General features: G+C 36.8%; 1 protein-coding gene across 5 annotated transcripts in view; it reads left to right on the forward strand.

Annotated features, from left to right (window-relative positions):
* The window catches only part of RBMS3 (RNA binding motif single stranded interacting protein 3), a 672,503-nt gene that overhangs the window by 557,311 nt on the left and 96,537 nt on the right, over positions 1 to 18,655 (forward strand). For 3 of the 5 annotated variants that reach the window (XM_063114181.1, XM_063114183.1, XM_063114182.1), the window contains exons 8-10: positions 4,692 to 4,738; positions 15,671 to 15,767; positions 17,992 to 18,042. In XM_063114181.1, the coding sequence (XP_062970251.1) occupies positions 4,692 to 4,738; positions 15,671 to 15,767; positions 17,992 to 18,042 (195 nt within the window). Of the gene's footprint in view, positions 1 to 1,276; positions 1,316 to 4,691; positions 4,739 to 15,670; positions 15,768 to 17,991; positions 18,043 to 18,655 lie in introns of all 5 variants that reach the window. The other 2 variants (XM_063114184.1, XM_063114185.1) reach the window with 2 other exon arrangements.

Here is an 18,655-nt window from a genome sequence, read left to right on the forward strand (position 1 = left end):
TTTGTACTAATTAAGTACACAATATTTACTAAAATATGTAATATGAACTACATACTTACCAAAGTATTGTCTTATATCTGATCATAGAAGACTGAAAATTTTTGTAATTATTTGTTTATAATTTATCTGGTTACAATACATCATTGTGTCAAGACAGACCTTAGAAAAAGGAGAAATGTTGCATCACAAAGGAGAAATGTTTTCATTTTCCAGGTATTTCAGTTTGTATCTAATTGTATAAATTTTACTGCCTCAAACTTTTGGATCCCCATTCACAACACAGTGTAAAAGTATTTTCAAAAGTGATAAAACAATTCGGTCAGTCCAGAATCTCATTGACTTTGTCATAGTCATGATTCTCTGCTCCTCAGCTAAGACCAAGTGTTACAGTCCAGGGGATGGCTCTAGAATAGTAATGCCTATTCCCTAATGTGTTCACTTTAAGCAGTATTTCCATAAGTATTACCTCTTGACATAATCTAACTTAGTCATTTACAGTTATGAATATCTAATATCTAACTCTTAAGTCAAACTGATCTGTTTCAATGAATCCCCAACATTTGTTAAAAACAGAGATACCCTAGTTATTTCAGTAAGACATTTCAAAAATTTTCTCCTAAAATATTGAGCTCTAGTAGTATAGATTCTGTCTAGAAGACCTAGAAACACCTTATTATAGCTGAAATACCAAGCCAAAACTTAGCTGCTGTTGAAAATGACAAAAATTTCTCATATTGTTTTAAATAAATTATAAGTGCTTCCAATATATAAACAATGTAAACTTGAAACATGGAAAATATTTGTGAATTTAATAAGCCCTTTTTGAAAGTAAGTGACAGGATTAAACATCACTTTTCTACATATGTAGTGTGACATTTTCATTTTGTTCCAAGATATTTTACTTTTTCTGTGATTCTGGAGTTTGTAAACATGCCATAATATGGTGATTACATAACGATGATTTCATGGGTCTAGCTTAGTATAAAGGTGGCTAGACAGAGCAGCCAAATCGATTTCTTTTTAACTTTGTGGAAAAAGAAAAAAGGAAATTGAATGCAAAATCTATATTAAAACCATATTAGAATTATAACTCAACGATCTGTTACACATGATATGAGAACCAGATGTAGCCAAGCGTTAGTTATTTTGCTATGATATCCAGCCAACAAGTTAAGTTCAAAAAATCCTTTGTTTAAACCATGCCTTGTTTTGTTACCCACAATGTTCCAAATGTATATGACCTGACACTATCTCTTGTTGTCTCCTCTTGCCAAAGGTACTCAGAGGCAGGACTGTCCCTAGGCAAAATCATGAAGTAGGTGAAACTTGTGTTCATTCCCTACCCTTTTGCAATGACAATCTCACCTTAGATTCTCTCCACCTTCCTGTCCCCAGGTACCTACTCCAGTTGCTTATTGCTCTGGATTCACCCTCTGTTTTCCAGGGAGCTCATGCTATCTCCTGTTGCCCAATCCTTATGTGATTGTATAATTTCCCTTATCAAAAATGTTCAGTGGCTCCCCAAGAGGAACTGGGCAATCAAGATCCTCCCTTCTTACCTTTTGAGACTCATTTTCCACTCTCCCCTCCACATGTTCTACTGCAAGTAGATCACCTACCTTGCCATTTTTATTTACATACCATTTTCCATGCTGTTCCTTTTGCCTGAACTGGCCTTGACCTCTCATCTCCATCTATGAAAATCCTACTCATCTTCAAGACTCCGCTCATCTGCACCTCCTCTAAGTGCCCTACCTGACCACCCCCAGCCTCTCTCCTCTGCACCTCATCCATACCACTCATGGCACTTAACACATATTGCTTTGTATTATAATATTTACGTATGTGTCTTGTCTCCAGGCACTGTGCTGGGCGCTTTACAAACGTAATCTCTTTTAAATTTCACAACAATCCAATGAGGTAGGTATTATACCACTTACCAGTTGAGAAAACTGAGGCTCAAATGGGTTAAATAGTTTGCCCAAGGTCACACTGCTAGAAAGTCACAGAGCTAGGACTTGAACCGAGGCCTGTCTGAATCCATAACACATATTGTTTCCAATATACCATATTGCCATCTTCTCAACTCTTTTCCATCTTCTGAAAGATAGTATGGGAGTTTAAGATGGAGGAAAAAGCCAGCCTAGATTTTCAGATAAACAAATATGTATCCAACAAAGAAATATAGTTTATTGATAATTACTACCTTCTTAGCTAGAACTGATAGGTTAACTTTAACTAGAATCCATGATGAATTCAAGTAAAATGTCAGAGAAAAAAGAAAAAGTCCTTATCTAATACCTAAAGTGGCCAGAATAAATAAACATGCTGTAAGAAGAGAATGTTCAAAACAGTTTATCATTCAAGAAAGCCTACATAGCATTGGTCTGTCTCTCAGCACTCTTGGAAAATAAGTACAGGGAAAAGAAGTAAATGTAGGGTTGACTAGGGAAGCCGTCCTATAAGTCCCCAGGATTTATTTGGGGTAGTTGGGGAGGCTGACGATAGGATTACCATTCTAAATCTCTTATGAATTAACAATCCCTATATTAAGTATAAACCCACTTTTTTCATTCTTTCTCCAGTGTGGCGTCTTGGATAAATTAGCAGAGAGAAGCTTATTGTTCCTAAGGAGAAAATCTCATCCCAAATGGACAGCTTTTACAACTGCCCTTTTGAATACCCAGGACCCTGGAGTTTCAGCTCAGCCCTGGAAAGCTCTATTCCAGCCAGTGTTCAGCTTAGGGCCAGCCTCCCACAAGTCACATAGCAGAGGCCCCATCTTTGGGAAGAATTTAGACTTTGGATCTCTATGTATTTTAACACCACTTTTTACCTCTCCCAAGGCAAAAAACAAAAAGCTTTCATTTCTGATGTTTTATTCTCTTCCTCTAGTCCCCCAGCTTGTCATATTATCAGTTGCATATTTCTTTAACATGAGCAAATGAGCAAGATCCTTAGGTTTAAAGAGGCCATGCAGTTACCATTAAACATGAGTTCTCAGTGCACTTCTGTTAACTTCTGACAGTCATCTCAATTGTGTCTGCAAACTCTATTTCAACTCATATATGCTCTTTTTACACCAATCCTATTCATGTATGGCTCCGTACTCTTGTTCCTCTTACCAATCTTAATAATAATTTAAAAAATATTATTTAGTGAAAATAATGCATGCAATCTAAGCATACATGCAGCAAATCATCCTGTACATCAGGCAGGCCCTGTGTTAAGAATCCTGAGAATTTTCATTTTAGTTATGTGCTAAATCTGAGGAACTCAAGGATCCCAACAGGAAAACCACCTTCAACCACACTGGGAAAAGGGAAAAAACTCAAACATGGAAGCTTTTTTTTTTTTTTTCTGTAGCACTTTTATGGGTTTTCTTATGCTTTACAAAAGTCCTCAAAACTCATTCACTTTTTTTCTAACTTTTTATTTTGAAGTAAGTATAGATTCACAGGAAGTTACAAAAGAAATTTATAGGAAGGTCCTGTATACCCTTTATCCAGCTTCTCCCAGTGGTTACATATTAATTATAATACACTATCAACTCCAGGAATTTAACATTGGTCTAATTCACTTTTAAATTTCAAAAAGGAAAAAAAAATCCATAAGGACAGCCTGAGAAATTTGAAATTCCGTTCTGTATTTTCTTCCTATCACAAGTGGTAACCATACTGAGAATCCTGGTAAACAAGAGGTGGTACGTCTATACAGCTACAAGGAAAGTTCCCCCTCGTTGTCAGAGATGATGTTCAGTTCTCATTCAAATCCTAGGCCAGTGTCATAGTAGAAACGTGGAAAGGACTCCACATCAGAAGACTTGGGTTGAAATCTGGTTCTGCCTCCAAATGTGTGACCTTGAGCAAGTCAATTGACCTTTCAAGCTTCAATGTCTTCATCTATAAAATGGAGAAAATACTTCTCCTGCCTACTTCATAGGGTTGTTGTGAGGATCAGATGTGATGCTGTATACGAAGGGATGAGGTAGGCTGTGAATCAGCAATCATGACGCTTAAATTCTTTTCCAAAACTATTGCCCATTATAAAAGTATAATTTCTCAGAGGTGGTCTTATTCTTAGAAACAGAACAAAACTACCTCCTTATTTAATCTTGTGGTCTAGTATTTTCATCATATGTAAATATCTCTCCTTTCTACCATTCTTAGCAGGACAGGAACTAGCAATATATGGAATAAGCACTCTGTGACTCACTACCTACACACCCCTGAGGCATATGATCTATTTTAAAATAAGCATTTCTTAACATTTTCTTCCATAAGGTTTAATGCATTTTAAGTAGCTTTTATTTTTTATTCTGACTGCAAGATTCATCCTTACTTTTTTTTCATGCCATGAGATGTACAGTAGATGCTCTTGACAATAGTGAGAAATTATAAGGTTACCAGATTAGACAGTGGATGGTTTACGAAGTAGAAATGGAAATCATCCAAGCAGTGTTGTTCCTTAGTTTGTCTGGATATCTAATATAAACTCCCAACTCACTGGTGGATTCTGGGGTGTGGGTAGTAAAAATGCTAGTCTTGGCAGTTAGGGTGGAAAAACATATAGGAGAAAATAAACTTAAATCATGGAAAGTAAAGATAAAAGTCTTTGTGTGTACTGAATGCTTTGGGAACCACAATCAAAATGTTAAAATCTATTTTCTTCCCTCTCCCTCCTATACACAGGCTGGCATGGCTCTGACCTATGATCCCACAGCCGCCATACAGAATGGGTAAGTTGACCACATTCTCTCTATTTTAATTGCAAAGACATCTTTGAGCTCTGAATCAGTACCAATTAAAAATGTTCAAATTTGTTTTGTTTTTGTTTTACATCTTTAAACAAAAACTTTAGACCAAACATTTCTTACCATTGTAATTTTTTTCATTCCCATAAGTGATTCTGATCTCTCATTCTCACAAGGACTTTGCCCATATTAAATCCTTCCCTCTTCTCTCTCTCTCTCTCTCTCTTTCTCTCTCTCTCTCTCTTTCTCTCTCTCTCTCTGGTTGGTGAAAGTATGAGGAACAGGACGTAAAGGAGTAGCATGGATAAAGCTAGGCTGGGAGAATTATCTGTGTGTCTCTAGGACAAGACTGTTGCCCCTGCTAATGACTATAAAGTTTAGCTTTCAATAATTTTTAGTATGTGCTGAAGTTAATTTCTACATTAATAATGATTTTACTCTTTTACTCTGGTGATCAAGAGAATGGTGATGGATAGAAATCAAGTCAATAACTCAGGTGATTGTATCTTCATTCTTCATTTTAATAAGCATCTGGAAGTCTTCAGCCTCTTACTTAGACCATGTCACATAGCTTAAAATTCCTCCTCTGAAAAATAAGAGTGTTAACTAACATGATCTGGCCTCTCTACAGTTCTGTGCATTCTGAATATCTTTGGTTGAACTTTTCTTCTCACTCCCTAATCCCTTTTCTTTGCTTTGGCTTTCTTGCAGTTGGCAATAATTATTCGTTGGTTGGTTGCTTGTTTTATTTTTACAGCCTTTTATTTTGATTTCTCTATGGCTTTCAGTTATCTGTCTTTCAGTCTCCTTAAAGAAGCAATCATGATGAAGGCCTCATTGGTCAATATAGGGGTAGAATTAATTAAACTTCATTTTGTATTTGGTCAATGGCCTTTAAAATTTGTGGGATGTTGAAAGTGTTTGAATTATTATAAGTGTACCTCTTACTCTTGTAGTTATTTGTCAGGCAGTCATTTATTTAGGCATTCAACAAACATCTAGTAAGTCTGCCAGGCACAGTGCTATGTTCTACAGGTTTAAAAAAATAGTGTATAGTCTTTTCCTTCAACAAGCTCACAGTCTTCTCTTCCATAAAAGAGTAAACACTGGTGGTAGACTAGGCTAGGAGTCTAGTCCTTTCTCCTTTCATTGATTAAAATTTCCCTCTAGGAGTGAAAATTAAGGATAGCCTTTCATTTATCAAATAAGCATTTACTTATTTCCAGCAAGGCACTACAAACTCAGTGGGTAGAAAAAAGTAAAGACATGGGGAAGAAAGTCCTCTAGAATCATATTGTGTAGATGGAGATAAAATAACTACTCAAAAGGTACAACATAAGTCATTATGTGTTAAGTGACCCTGACCAAAAAAAGGGTGCTATAATTGAAGGAATGACATTTATTGAATACATGTTATGCACTGAGTATATTTGTAATTTAATTGTACATCGTTTCTGGATCAAATTAATACACTGATTACAATAGAAATTTATTTTGAAAATTTGCACACATCCAGAAAAATAAAAATAAGTTGAATAAATACTTGTATGCCCATTAACTAGGTTCAGCAAGTGTTAGATTTTGCAGCATTTTACATGCATGCATATGCATGTATGTATTATGTATATATATCTTCCTATCTGTTATATATAAGTTATATATCTACTTATAAAAAGTACCTTGTTGCCTAAAGCTGTATGTCAAGGATTGAAGATACAGCAGTGACTTAGACATACCTAGCTTTTTCATTCATAGAATTTGGATTGTTAAAGTAAAGATAGAAATAAAATAACTTTTTTTATATACCTAATTATATAATCAATTATTTAATTACAATAGTGTTAAGCATTTAAATAAATAGAAATTTTTTGCTGGACCATATCAAAGTAAAATTTAGACATTATAACATTATCCCAAAATTCTTTAACAAACATCTTCAATTAGGACATTAGTCTTACAATATCATTCTCATATAAAATGAAATTACTAATTTCAAATATCACATATTATTTAGATTATTTTCAACTTCACTCATTTGCATCCAGAATGTACTTTATAGTATGTTGATTCTAGAGCAAAAAGCAAAAAGTCATGTCAAAATACCTTACGTGAGTTATTTAATTTACTAATGATATCCTTTTGGGGTGAGTGTTGACATTCCTATTTTACGGATAAGCAAATGAGGCCATTCAATCAGAGGTAAGAGCTGGGAGTCAAATGACAATCTCTGACTCTAAATAGAACCTGATGACTTTGTCCAGCTAGGATAAAGGGAAGGCTATATGGAAGCAGTGGGGTTCGCCAGAGAATATCAAGGATGACTTAGTTTATCGAGGATAGACACAGGGAAAAATGCTTTCTGAGAGTGGACTGGTATGAACGGAGATGAAGTTTGTAGAGATTAACAAACTCCAGTTTTACTGGTGGAAGTTACTTATGAAAGAAATTTGCAAATTTGGAAAATTTTGTCAGTGTCAGATTTGGAAGTTGAAGGATTTAATTTTTATTTCATAAGCCTGAGGAATAATTATTGGTATTATAGCAACAGAGTGAAATGACATAAATAATGAAAAATGAATTGGAGCAGGAAAATCCTCTAAGTAGAAAGTGGCATTAACAGAATATCAAAATAGTTCACTTATAAATGGATAACAGTTTGTTCCAGAGTGGTCAATGTATGACTGGAAGAAGAGAGCCAGGAGAGATAATCTGAAGAAACTATTTAATCATGAATTAAACAAATAGCCACCAAACAATTCTGTATTCAGGTTCCTCCATCAAGGATTGGGGACATACTGGTGAATAACAGGTTCAGTCTTTGCTCTCCTACATTGTAGTGATAGAAATTGACATTTAAAAATTTCATTATTTATATACAGTGAGCACCCAGTGGTGAATTGCAGAGTGTTATGAAGAGTGTGACCTTGCGTGGGTGACTATCAAGACTTCTCTGGACATGTGATGCCTGGAGCTGAGCTCTGACAACACTTAACGAGTAACATATGTTATATTTGATGGCAAAAGAGAGAGAAACAAAAGCAACTCTGAAATTTTAATCCTGGAAGGACTGGTGGTACCATTAGCAGAAAGACAAGGAAATAAAGTGGGGAAAGATAATTTGCTCAATTTCAAACATGCTTGATTCAGAGACTCACTACAACAAAAGCCATCAGGAGTCAACTGTAAAAATGGAACTGGAATTAGAGAATGAAGCCTTCTATGCTTTAATCAATCATTCTCCAATGAACAATTTTAAATTTTCTAAAGGCATAATTTTCCAAGTACTCATTCCTGTTCATTTCAAACCTAAAGAGAAAAAAAATTGAGATTTCAGCTCCTAATCCAAGCAGTTAGAGATGAACTTTGGGTGGTGCCATGTTGGAGGTGGTGAGGGCTGGCTAGTCCATGGTGAACATGTCTCCCTTCTCCTGAAGGTTTGCACCTCACAGTTTAGGTCACCACCTCTAGACCAATTGAGGTTGCTGCAGGTACATCTATTAACTTCAAATCACCTGAAATATAATATGTCTTTATCTGTGTCTTTTACTAACAATGTAACATGAAATCCTTTGAACTATTTGGACAATTGCAAAAATGGTTCACCCTCTGCCATTGCCCACTTAGATCTACACAACAATGAATATTTTCCTCAAGAAACAAACTTTAGTTAAGACCCTAAGGTAACCAAATTCTTGGTTTTACCTGGTCTCATATAATAAAGAAATTTATTCCATTAATCAGTCGCTCTCTTCAATACCTTCCTGTCCACAGAATATTCCTTTCAGCCTGTACATACACTCAAGTCTCTCCCATCTATAAGGAAGGTAGAATCAAAACAGTCCTTTCCTGCTGACAGGATCACTTCTAGCAGCTGCACTGTGTTAGCCCTCTCTGCTGCTAAACATCTTCGCTTTCTCTCTACACTGTCTTCCTTTATTCTTCACTAATTTAGCCTTTTGGAGTATGAGTTCTAGTTTCAAAATTTACTGGGATTTCCCTTGCTGATGTCCCCACTTACCTCCAAATTTGTCAGTTGTAACTGACACTTTTCGTCCTTGTACTATTTGACATCTTGCCTGATTTGACTTTTTCTTTTTATCATTTATATCTTTCGAAACTTTCTCATCCCTTGAATCCCACAACTCCATTCTGTGCTGTACCTACTAGGTCCTCACTCTAACTGCTCACATAGTGTCTTCTTCTGATTCCTCTTCTTCTCCCTGCTTTTGCTTTCTCAGGGTTTGGTCTTTTTCACTGTTTCTTCTCTCTAGTTTATCTCCTCTACCCCTCTTGCTTTTAGGAACTGCAGAATCCCAAGTCTGATATGAATATTCAGAATAAAGTGTGTTATTCCCTATTCACATTGTTGTATTTGGTCTAGCAGTCAAATCTAACTCAGAGAGAAGTAACCGAACAGAGAGAGCAACATTTATTTCTCTCTCTCTCATTGTTCTCATTGTAGAGAACAATGCCTGTTCCATTGCAACTCACTCTAATCCAGTTAATATTGTTAAACATTGCTTAATGCTCATGGCTGAGTTTAGCAAACTTTTTTGTTGTTGTTGTTATCTATCTATTGTACTGTTTAAAATCCTTTTGGTGAAACAATTTGAAAAACAAAATTTTCAGTATTAGGGACAATGGACTTGTACATAATTCTAATATGAGATAGAAAATAGAAGCACAAAGTGCTATAACATCGATGCACTTATTCACTTTGATATGTATACAATACCTTGGGAAGAGTACACAAGAAAGGGGGAGAGAGGTTTTCTGGGGAGGGTCAGTGGGTCCCGGAAAATAGAGGTGTGAGAGAAGCTTGATGGAGCCCTGACATGAGCTTTTCCTCTTGAGGACGTCCCACGTCCTAGCTAGAGGGCATATTTTATGACCTTGTGGCATTGTGTACCTGCGCACTAATCCGTAGGGCTTTCTGAGTATCATAAGCAAAGATGTGGCTGGGTTGTGGCTAGTAGCTCAAACTGTGTAAAGAGTTAAATGTTCTGAATACCATAACTTCCACATTAATACAGCCACATGAAACTGAAATGAAGACTCCCAAATTTAGCTTGGTTGTTAGCTAATGAAGAACAAACATTTTGTAACTGAACCACGGTGAATCTGTGCTGTTTGCATTCAGGCAGGAGAAAATGTCAGTTCTGTCATCTGCCTGAATCTATCCAAATTATCCCATTAAAATGTTAGTTCAATGTCACTTCTAACTAAGGCTTTGAAGTTTAGAGCAAAGAAGTGTCTGGGTCACAATGGATAAGTAAAATCTTGCACACTTTTTTTATAGGCTAACTTAAGAGAATAAAGATGCCCATTTTTCTTTCAGAGCTATTCAGCAAAACTCTATAATTTGTTATTACTAGTGCCCTATTGCTTTTTTAGCAGTCCAATATGAAATTCCATCACTTTCAAATATGTGCGCAGGAGATGGGAAATAATCCCTTCCATAGTCAAAATCTCATCTTTCCTGTGCCTTTTTCACTGAGAGCTGCTGTGTAAAAGCCTCTTGGATTGTTTCATTTGAATAAAATGTATTCTTGGGGGAGATGTGAAAAAAGAATGTTTTCTATAGCACTGATTTGCCAGCTGTTTTATATGAGCATTTGATACTAAGCAATACAGAAGCCTTATCTTATTACACTAGGAAAGGAGTCTAATGTGAAGGATATGTTGGCATTATAATAAAAATGACCAATAACTTATCAATCTTATGCTACTGTGTTACCCTGAGGATAGTATTCATGGTTTCAACTCTAACAATATTGCCTGTGGACATGAAAAACAAGGCAGTGCTGTTTATTTCAGTTTGCAAATAGGATTTTGTATGTTTTTTCTACAGTAAAAAAACATTCTACCCTGGGGTTATTGGTCTATTAATGTTATTTTTATTGTCAGTGAAATAAGATTGTACCATATTTCTACTTACTGCCAAATCCCCTGAGGATAATTTTTCTGCAGGCAAACTAATGTCCTATTAGTGACCTAGACTTGCATTCTCTAGGTTTCTGGAGGACACTGCCTTTAATGCCAGAGAAACAAGTAATTCTTTGCATTCCTTAAAAATCTTGTTTTTTAAAGGCCAGCTTAGAGTTCTATAGATCATACTTTGTTGACTTCTCTTAGCCATTTTGGCATTTGGTATTTCGTTCATCTGAAACCTCTCCAGAAGTAACTAGCTCATGTGCCTAAGGCAAGGTTTCTCAGTCTCAACGCTATTAACATTTTGGACCAGATGATTTATGTTGTGAAAGTGTTCTATGCATTGTAGACTGTTGAGCAGTATCCCAGACCTCTACCCACAAGATGCCAGTAACACCCCCTGACGCTAGTTGTGACAACCAAAAATGTCTCCAGACATTGCCAAATATCCCCTAGAGACGAAATCACCTCTGGCTTAGCACCTCTGGGCTAAGTATAAAAGAAGCACTTATTGTACATAGAATGCTATGTGAATCTTGGCAAAGAAATATTTCTTAAGAGAGTAAACTATTCCCAGGGAAATAACTTGTTGCATTATTCCCAGTTTTCTGTAACAGCATTTGCAAGGCATAATGCATATATATTACCAGATACAAAAACATAAAGTCACACATTTAGAATTGCCTTAACGTTGTTATTATAGCTAAGAAGTTTTGTCAATTTTCTCTCTCCTGATCCCCAGTTGCATGATACGTCTGCTTAAAGTATTTATTTGGATGATCTGATTTTTTTTTAACGTGATGCCTGTGTGAAAGTGTTTTCAAACCATGACAGGCACATGGCAGGGACTGAGAAAAGCAAAGAGATTGGAAAACATTCTGCAGTTCTCTCTCTGGAGTCTGGCCCTGTCTATTTTCCTTAGATGCCGTATTTCCAAGGCTTAGATGCAATAGCAGCTTCTCCTGTCATGGTTTAAGCAAGGGTTTCCTGTAAATTCATCTGGTTTATGTTTGGACTTGAGAAGACCTTATTTCAGAATACCAGAATTAAGGGATCAAGACGGTGTGCTGAGCCCATTCTTTCCAGTACATTTTCTGTGCTGAGTGACTCTCTGACTTGAGTGGCAGTATTGGAACTTGCTTGGAAGTATGAAATATCATTCCTGTTTGATGGATAGGATTAGAGTAGATAGAACAAAAATGCATTAAATTTTCCCCCAAGGGTTCCCTTTGCTAGTATCAGTTTACTTGGCTGATTTCTTTACGTTTCTGCTCTCTGTTTTCCCCGTAGAATTTCCTATAAACTCTCCCTGTCAATCCAATCTTTATTGCTTTCAATTTTAATACTCCAATTGGTACATTTTGCAAAATAGACCAGCCATGCTAAAATGTGATGCGTGATTTGCTCCGTGAGTATAAAGGGCTGAACCTGGGTTTCTAGCAGAGCTTAAACCATTGCATGTTGTATGAGGACTGTTTGTTGAGTGTTCATGGGTGTCTGTCATGCCATTATAAGCACCAAATAAGCCTTTTTGTCCCCTGCCTCATAAATAAGATCTGCCAAAGATGAGACCTAAAGGAGATTTTTAAATGCAAACCATGATTTTTATAGAAAAGGACTGTTTTCCCTAGTTACTAATGCCCTTGATTGCTTAGAAAATAGGTATGAGTTGAGCTTCCACTGAGCACTTACGAATATGTGAAATTGAACCATCTTCTCTGGGTTCTCATCCCTCAGCTTTCCACCTGTTTCAGGCACTCATATTTTTTTGCACCCATGCATTGGCCATTCTTTACTGTAATCACCACTTAATTCCCTAGGCTGCTCTGCATACATTCATTCATTCAGCATATAGTTTTTTGTGTATCTACTATGTGCCAGGCTCTGTTCTAGGCAACAAGGCCACTATGTCCTGGACCTTCTTGGAGCTAACATTCTAGAGGGAGAAATAGTCAATAAGTACATTATTAATTTGTCAGCTTGAACTACCATAACAAAATATCATTGACTGGGTGGCTTAAACAACAGAAATTTTATCTTCTCACAGTTCTGAAGGCTAGAATTCAAGATCAGGTTCCAGCTGATTTGGTTTCTGGGGAGGGCTCTCCTCCTGACTTGTAGATGGCTGCCATCTTGCTGTATCCTCACATGGCCTTTCCTCGATGTGTACTTGTAGGGAGAGAGAATGAGATTTAGCTCTCTGGTGTCTCTTATTATAAGAACACTAATCCTATCCGGTCAAGATCCCACCCTTATGACCTCATTTAACCTTAATTACTTCCTTAGAGGTCCCCTCTCCAAATACAGCCACGCTAGGGGTTAGACATTCGGCATACGAATTTTGGGTAGACAAAAACATTCAGAGTATTACACACATGAAGAAATTTTTAAAAATTACTACTTTAGATGGTGATAAGAAAATTTTCATCTAAGTGAAAATTAGGTGAAAGAGATAGAGAACAATTGGGGCAGAGATGGCAGTTGCTTCTTTGGCTATAGGCCCCTCTGAAGAAGGTGCAGTTGAATGAGACCAAAAATGAAAAAGAGGCAGACTTGTGGAGACTGGGGAAGGGAGGTAGAGAGAATTGCAAGGTTGTGGCCAGCTGGAGGTGAGAATGACAAGATCACGGGAGAGAACAAAGTCAGTGTAATTGGATTCTAGTTGGCTAGTGGGAGATGGGAGAAAAAATATAAGAAAGGTGCTTGGTAGCATGCCTGTGCAGGACAATACAAGGAGTTCAAATTTTGTTCTTATCAGCCATTGGAAAGTTTTAAGCTGATTAATGTACGGATAAGGTATAATTGAAGTGACTAAACAGAGAAACTCTAAGGGGTGTTTTAGAGTCTCGCCCATGTTTAATACACATAGTAAATGCTCAATAAATTTTTTTAAGTGGAAGGATGGATGCTTTTTTACATAGTAATTGCCTTTTTAGAAAAGTCAGGTTTATTAGATATAATTTATTAGGTATATTTACACTTTTTGGCATGCAATTCTATGATTCTAACACAGAAAACCATGTAACCACCGCAATAATCAAGATATAAAACAATTACATCCCCTTTCGAAATTCTCTCATGCTCCTTTGTAATCAACCCCTTCCCCCACCCCCAGCCTTTGGTATCCACTGATCTGTTTTCTGACATAAATGGAATTATATAGATTTTTGATTCTGACTGCTTTCAATTAGCATAACTCACTTGAGATTCACCATGTTGAATGTATCAGTAGTTATTTTCTTTTTATTGCTAAATAGAGTTCCATTGCATACATGTGCCAAGGTTCATTTATGCATTCAGTTGAAGGACATTGGGTTGTTTTCCAGTGTTGAGCAAGTGTGAATAAAGCAGCTATAAACATTTGCATTAAGGTTTTTGCATAAACAAAAGTTTTTACTTATCTTTGGTTAATACGGAGGAGTAGGATTGCTGGTTTATATGGTATGTGTATGTTTAACTGTGTAAGAAACTGCCTAGTTGTTTTCCAAAATGGCTGTACCACTTTACATTCCCACCAGAAGAGAGTTCCATTTTCTTTGCATCCTTGTCAGCATTTATTATTGTCTTTTTCTTGACCATTCTGTTAGGTAGGTAATCAATATCTTTTTTTAAAAACTTCACAAAAATAAACTTAGGTGTCTGGTGGGTAGAGATAGCAAAGATATAATGTGCAATGGAGTAATTATTTCACTTTTTTTAACCAAAAGAGTATGACTTATAAAATCCTTGTTAAGAGCTAGATAAAGTAATTTTAAGACTATAATTCTCTAATCCTTGCTTGAAGACTTGTAGTAATCGAAGCTTGAAGAATTTACTCCTTGAATCCTGCCAACCATGAATTCCAGCTCTCCTATATCCAATAAGAGTCTCGTGAAATGCTTCCTTAGCAAGGTAGCCCATAAAATTCTCTATTCAAAATGTCAGTGACCCCTGCGACTTGATGAAGACTTTCTCTCCAAAATCTGAACCTCAGTCATTATCATTTTTTATAAAATGAACATAGTAATTGACTTGGGGTAAGAGTATGGCAAAATGAAATAATGATTTCGTTATCCCTGTCATGCATTTTTCTGATCTATCCTCACAAATGTGAAATAATCCCTCTCAGGCAACCTGGTTTTGCCCACTCTGTGGCTGGCTCCTCTATTCTTTCACTTACCAGTGAGCCATGAAGGAGGAAATGTTTGTATCACTGGAGCAGAGAAGGGCATGTCGCTGATTTTCATGCATACGAGCCACCCCTTAATAGATCTCCAGAAGGATCATCCCTCCTCTGATTTGTGAATTCCTGATCTTGTCTAGTATCATTCTATAATGTCCATCATCTATAATTGTTCCCTGGAGGACTAGAAAATTCAGTGCTTATTACAGAGTCTATAGGAATATATCACATAGGTTCAGTAAGTCTACCAGTGTTTTCATCAAATTCAGAAAACATTCTCATTCCAATCTAGACACAAATTGTCTTCTTCTCTTTTCATGGAGAAAGTATTTTCTGCATGAGGGCATGGACCCATGCCTAACAGAAAATATCCAGAACTTTCTAAGAACTGATCCTTATTTCCTGAATGAAGAAATAGATGCAATTCCTGTATGTGTGTAACATCAGCCGTATTTATAAAGCTTGGTGCTTTCATTTTGCCTATCTTTCAAAGAACTTTTAAATGGCATTGCCTTTTTTTAAAAAATGATATCCATGGTTTTTCTCCTCCTGTTGGCCAAAGACACTGTTATATTCACCTGGCACAAGAAAGATTTTGTGCGGCTAAATTTTATAAGGTGACTCAAAGTTGTCATTTTGTCCAGAACGATTTATTTCTCATAGTGGGATCATATACTGTAAATCTCCTGGATGCTCCTGTTAACAGTCAGTAGAAAAACACGAGGATGGAAATACGTCTTTCCCAGAGGTGCTTGGTAGCACTGAGTAGCAGCTAGGCATACAGCAGCTTCATGAATCTTCTTTTTTTTGTTTTCTGTTTGCAGATTTTATTCTTCACCGTACAGTCTTGCAACCAACCGCATGATTCCACAGACATCCATCACGCCATTCATTGCTGCCTCCCCTGTCTCCACATACCAGGTATGTCCGATTTACCTGCACCTCAGGAGAGATCTGCCTTGCCAACAATGCACTACTTAGAGGCAAAAAGGACACAGTAGACATAAAAGAAAAATTGTCCTCATACACTCTAATCACAACTTAACGTAATAATGCTCAAGTTATGAATTAGCCTATGCTTTGAAGGGCCTATTTGCATCAATTCACTTAATAATAAAATCCACCCTGCTTTTCATTCTGCCTGCTGAGTTTTCATGATTATGCTGTTTTCCAGCCAACATTAGTGCAGCTCTCTTACCACTGGGAAATTATTTTGTTTGTTGTCTGTTATTTTGGTTGTTCACGTTCCCTATCGTGTCTTTTCTAAATGCACATTTCTAGCAGTTGCTTCACTACTCCAGGATATTTTGTCATTGTCATCTCGTGTTTATTATGGTTGTCCTGGTAAAGCTAAATGGATAGATGTTAAGTCATACTTCCCAACAAACAGAGAAGATTAAAAAGTGGTAAAAAATGATTCCTGCTCCCTGCTTTTACTTCATACTCAGGTCCAGAGACACCAAAGGAGACCTCAGGGATTCCATATGTTGAAATGCAGAAAAATCTGAGACTCAGTGTGTGTCCTCAACCAGCTGTTGCAACCAGTTAATTCCAAATACACAGGTGGATTGAAATACTCCACTTCTCCCTCAAAAAATACTCCTTTTCATATTTCTTTGAGTTATCAAATACGTGATATCACTCCCTGCTCCTCCTGACCTAATTGTATTCCTCAAACAAATTTTCTAATTCTAATTAGAAAATGCCTATAACTGCTACATGTAGAAAGAAGGTGTGTCATTTCTGAAGTTTGGAGAGAGAGAGAAAGAGAGAGTGCCAACGTGTGCATGCATGTGCTTCTCTATACTTTGCAGATCGTGGGGGTGGATGTATTACAATAGGTAAAACTGCATTTTGCTGATTGGTACTAATTCAGTGAAGTTTCACTTTTATTCAGCCACTACATACTTTATTGCAGGATGTCCCAGCTGTCAGAGCATCAAACTTGAGACTATGTGCAGTTTTCCTTAACTGATTCCCCCTGAAGCAGATCATTTTCATTCTTTTTCTGTACTCAGACTCTCGAAACATGTCCATGAGCGAATAGAGTAGACTTTCATTTGAATTGCATTAGAGGGTCTCAGAACGGCTGATTTCCTTAATTGCCTTTCCTTGGGACCCATGAGGCTACGTGCAGGTGCTGTTCAGTTTTTGTCCTTCCTGAAGGCCTGCCTGGTTGTAATGTGTGTGTGTTTGCTTCACCCCCCCCCCCTTTTCAAATCTTGGCCTCTGTTTCAGCCAAGACCACCCATTGAGACACACTGTAGAGCACTTTGGTGACATGCATAAAATATCCACAGAAAAGTGATTTTACTTGGGAGGGCTCATAAGTGGAATTTAACTCGAGCTCCCTTTTCTCAGAAAAGGAATTAGAGCAATTTCCTATGTTGTTGATTCTTGCCTTTCAACACTTTTTTTTAAAAAATCCAAAGTGCATTGGCAATTTTGTCAGTGTGAGTATGTTGAGAAACAAAATCTTCAGGGTTCTCTATGTGACAATCACTCTGTATGTGCTGACTTTCTCATTTGGCTGACACATAATGCTTTTAAGAAGAGATGGGTGGCTTCAATACTCATTTTTATTTGCCATACCAATTACCATGAGAGAAAAACACTTACAAACTTGCCTAACATGGGTTTAACCCAAAGCATTTCCCAAAATTTCTGGTTTATCTCTTTAAGTTCTTACATCTTTTACCACTTGAACATATTTCTAAGATGGAATCACCTAAGCATTTAAAGTTATAACTGATGATGAAAAAAGAGGAAGTCTAAAAAGTCAACGTTTACTTCCTTCATTACTTGTTAGAGCATCCCTGGGAGTTGACCTCCAAATAGTCTCTGAGGCCTACTAAGATTTTAGTCTTCAACATCAACGTCAAAATATGCTTTAAGACTCAGACTGGTCCATGAGGGCACTGAAGCTATGGCCAGTGAAATGGGAAGTTGTTTTACATTTTACTACATTTCAGGGACCAAATTAATCAGGTCCAAGAATTCCCTTTTTATCCTTGGTTTTGAGCATTAATTAGCTGTAAAGTCAGATGGACTCCACTTTCTTATGACCTAGTGTGACTCCACTGAACGCAAGAACCAAGTTCTCTCTGTGATTGCTTTGTGCTAATAAATGCTGTTTGATGCATAGGTCCAGAGTACTTCATGGATGCCTCATCCGCCATACGTTATGCAACCAACAGTAAGTGTTCTCAGTCACCTGAGGCTACATATTTCTATTATCCAAGTGCAAGCTTTTGTAATGCATAGAAGCTTTGGGGTAAAGCTTTTGTTATATTCTGTAACTCTTTCAGGCAGCCATATTCTTCAGATAAAAAGCTGTTCCTGAAATTCTACAAAAGCATGTAAAATAGATAGCTAGAGATAAAGCTAGAGGTAGACAGAGAGACAGAAGAAAAATGAGAAAGGGATGAGAGAGAGAGAGAGAAAGAGAAAACTTTATTGGAGGGAATAGCAGTCAACCTCCCGAGCTGATATCTATCATTTATTATAAATGAGGAATTTCTGCTTTATGCAGGAACTCAGAACTCTGGACAATTATATCCATCGTAAAAGGAAAGTCTTTGTTTTTCTTCTCCTTTCTGTTATGCTTTGCTTTCTACTGACACAGTCTGATGTGCTTTGGGGACAATTTTGAGTATTGTGGCCAAGTGTTAACTTGAAGTGATATATTTGAAATGTATAGGTAGTTTTCTACTAATAAATGGGGACATATATATGGAGAGGACAAGGTGGATAGGTTTTTAATGTTGACTAACTACAGCCATTGTCTTCTTCATTAGTGGAAAATTTCT

This window comes from Cynocephalus volans, chromosome 11, assembly GCF_027409185.1.
Source record: "Cynocephalus volans isolate mCynVol1 chromosome 11, mCynVol1.pri, whole genome shotgun sequence".
NCBI lineage: Eukaryota > Metazoa > Chordata > Mammalia > Dermoptera > Cynocephalidae > Cynocephalus > Cynocephalus volans.